The sequence below is a fragment of the Gavialis gangeticus genome, unplaced genomic scaffold (genome assembly GCF_001723915.1).
Source record: "Gavialis gangeticus isolate Ggan-Ray unplaced genomic scaffold, GavGan_comp1, whole genome shotgun sequence".
Taxonomy (NCBI): domain Eukaryota; kingdom Metazoa; phylum Chordata; order Crocodylia; family Gavialidae; genus Gavialis; species Gavialis gangeticus.
Genome location: NW_017729023.1, coordinates 6368010 through 6371262, shown reverse-complemented (window position 1 = coordinate 6371262; position 3253 = coordinate 6368010). Strand labels below are relative to the sequence as shown.

Here is a 3253-nt window from a genome sequence, read left to right as displayed (position 1 = left end):
AAGAGCAAATTGGATGCTTATCTTGCTGGGATCCTATGACCCCAGCTGACTTCCTGCCCTTTGGGCGAGGGGCTGGACTCGATGATCTTCCGAGGTCCCTTCCAGCCCTAATGTCTATGAAATCTATGAAATCTTATGCGCAGGCACACTGGAAAAATTTTGCAGAGATGTTGGTAGCTTTAAGGATGACTTGGATGATATTGGCAGGAGAAAAATATTGGGGTTCACTTTTCACAGCATCTGTCTAAGCCGCAAGCTTACTTCATTATGTCCTTTCACAGCATCTGATGAAGTAAGCCCATTGCTTATGAAAGCTTAGGCTATGCCTCTCTGATTTAGTCAGTCAACAGGGTGCAGATCTACCCTGCCTTCTGCCTGACTTCAGACTAACATGACTAACTACCTCTCTTTTGATGTTTTGGCCATTCTTGTTCAAGTTAGTGATAAGCTACATGAATATTTTAGTTAACACTTAATTGTTAAAAGGAGTATCCAGAGTCTTACTTGCACAGCTTCCTATTGAAGAAACAGCTACATTATGAAGTCCAAATCCTTTTTTGACTCCTCCAAAGCAGGCTAACTGTATGCAGCTGGAAGTCCTTTATCCTGAAAGGAGTGGTACATGTTTATTGATATAGAATGTACATTTAAGGTTAAAAGTATAGAGATAAAAAGCAAACTAAATTTGGAAGTTTGCTAAGACATAACAGAACACGTAGACAATCCTTATTGAAACTCATTTAAATTTCTGAAAGTTGGGAGGAGAAGCAGTGTGTTGTCATCATGAGTAATGTGCCGTTCAGACATGCTAGGATGCTGGAAGTTTAAAAAAATGTCTGTACAACTTTATATATACAGCATCTGTGTCATAGAATATATATTATAAAAAGCAAGCGGATACAAAGCATTAACACCTGCTGCATTCCACAAAATTGTAACTGATTTTTACTTCCCCATGAGAAAAGGGGCTTGAGAATATTATTGACCTCTTAACACAGTGTTATCAGTGGCTTAGTCTAATTGTGTGAATTCTTCCAGGCGGTATGGGAATGGTTGTATGAGATATTTGAATATATTAGTTGAATGTGCACATGAGAATCCAAGCTTAATGGTTGTTTGGTAAGTCTTCTGATGGCAACTGATTCTTAGTTGTACTGTAATTTCAAAATCTGTTCAGTGCTGGCCAGCTTGTTAGTGCTCTTGTTAGTGCTCTGCACCAATGTCTTGAGTCATTTTATTTGTGGCTTCAATTGGACAAATACAACATGTGGAAGCTTAAAATATTAAGAGTTAGAATTTCAAAGCAGGTCAGTTACCACCTGGGTACATCAGTGGAACAATCCAGTTTTCCAAAGTGCACAGTACCTGTGAGCTCCCATTGTTTTTGTTAGGAGCTGCTGAGTACAGTTCTCTCTTTGCAAATCTGGCCTTTGCATGTTGGTTTGAATAAATTTCCATAAATTAAGGAAGCTTATCTTGAACCACACAGCAGCCTAAAATCTGGCCCATGTGGTTTGGAAATCTCCCAGCATTAGTCTTTTTGAGTATTTTCTGTTCCTTCATGATAGTCAGAAAATGTTGTGATAACAGCCCCTCTTGCTTTAGTGCAAAACTTTCAGTTCCAGATGAAATGAGAAAGCCTCTAAATATTTCACAACTAAATCATCTTTGAGAATGTAGGACACTGGTTTCTGTTGTCAGTCTCTCTCTTCTGCCACTGTTTTTTTGTTTAGGGGTTTCCAAAAGAGTTCTAGAAATGAGTAAGGGTTTCAGTTGGTTCTTATTTTTCCATGTCAGATACTTGTCTCTAGTACAGTGTCTGAAAGCATGGGATTCAGCAGGAAAAGCTGTTCATAAGGGTGCATGCAATAGTTATCAAGTTGTGCTGTATTGGTTGCTGCTGGAGTACATTAATGATCGTTTAAGGGTGAGAGCCATGTGTCTAGCTTCTCGTTCATTTTTTTAAAGAAAAGCGTGAAGTCCCTCACTTGAGTTGTTCTCTCTTGGCTGGAAAATAGCTAAAAATGTCTGTGTCTGCTCAGGATATGGGATCAGGAACCCTGTTGTCTATGACTGACAACCAGCTGTCATGCAGGCAGTTTTGTTCAGCAGATCTCAGAATTAACCTTAGGTTCATGGGCTCAGGTTAATAAGGTAACACTAAGAGAAGTAATTTTTATTATGCAGGATCAGTTAATGGTATAGATTCCCAATATTAAGCCAGCTACTCTCACAGCCTACTCAGAGATCTCCCTATCCCATTAGAGAAAGGGGGATGTTATTCAAGCAAGGGACCCTAGGGAGACATACCCCAGAGCAGGGTTCAAACTCTCAGTGGTTTCTGGAAACTTAATTCTGTCTCATATATAACAGGGGGATGTTTGGAGAAGATACTACCAACCTATAATTTCTTTCTACCCAATGTGCCATGTTCAGTTGTGTAAAGCAGCCAGCCTCAGGACCTATAATATTGTCCACTATGCCCCCATGCCTACATTCATGAAACCCTAGGGTACATGGTGCTGTAGCCTGAGCCTCTGTGTTCTTTTGGGTTGTAACAGATGCTTTAATTGGTATTGACCTTGTCCTTACAGGCAGTCCAGCCATGACTCATAGAAATCTGACTTCCTCCAGTCTGAATGACATTTCTGACAAACCTGACAAAGAGCAGGTAAGCTTCCAGTTTGGACTTTGTTTGATGCTGTGCTGGGAAAGAGGGGTGTAGAGGGAGGAGGTAGGGTATGCTGGAGGGAGGATTTAAACCACAAGGCCAGAGTGCAAGGAACAGGTAAGCAACTGGATCAGGTGCTCTTCGGATCTCACCAGCAAGATGCCTCAGTTAGAAGCACTGAGCAGGATAAGAGGCAACTGTGGTACTGCAACGAATGCAGCTAGTGATGGGTGGTAGTTGGATGATAAGACCTCTGGGAGCAATGTTGCTGGTTTGGTGGTTAAGCCCAAAGTGCATTATCATTTTTTTGAGAAGTGAATGGGGCATATCCAGTTCCTGAAGCATCTCCAGCTGCTCTCTCCTTGTTGAAATGCCTTGATTTAAGTAAGGTTCCAAACCATGCTTCACAGCACAGCGTGGGACCAGGGGTTGGCAGTGTTTTCTGGCAGGGGATGGAATGACCCAGCTTGGGTCAGAGGCAAGTGAGAAACACACACACACACACACACACACACACACACACACACACACACACACACACACACACACACACACACACACACACACACACACACACACACA

The 3253-nt window shown here is 41.7% G+C and overlaps 1 protein-coding gene across 3 annotated transcripts in view; it reads left to right on the top strand.

The window, feature by feature from the left end:
- Positions 1 to 3253, top strand: part of SLC4A4 (solute carrier family 4 member 4) — a 363621-nt gene that overhangs the window by 189224 nt on the left and 171144 nt on the right. For all 3 annotated transcript variants that reach the window (XM_019516767.1, XM_019516766.1, XM_019516765.1), the window contains exon 6: positions 2595 to 2671. In XM_019516767.1, coding sequence (XP_019372312.1) covers positions 2595 to 2671 — 77 coding nt within the window. The remainder of the gene's footprint in view (positions 1 to 2594; positions 2672 to 3253) is intronic.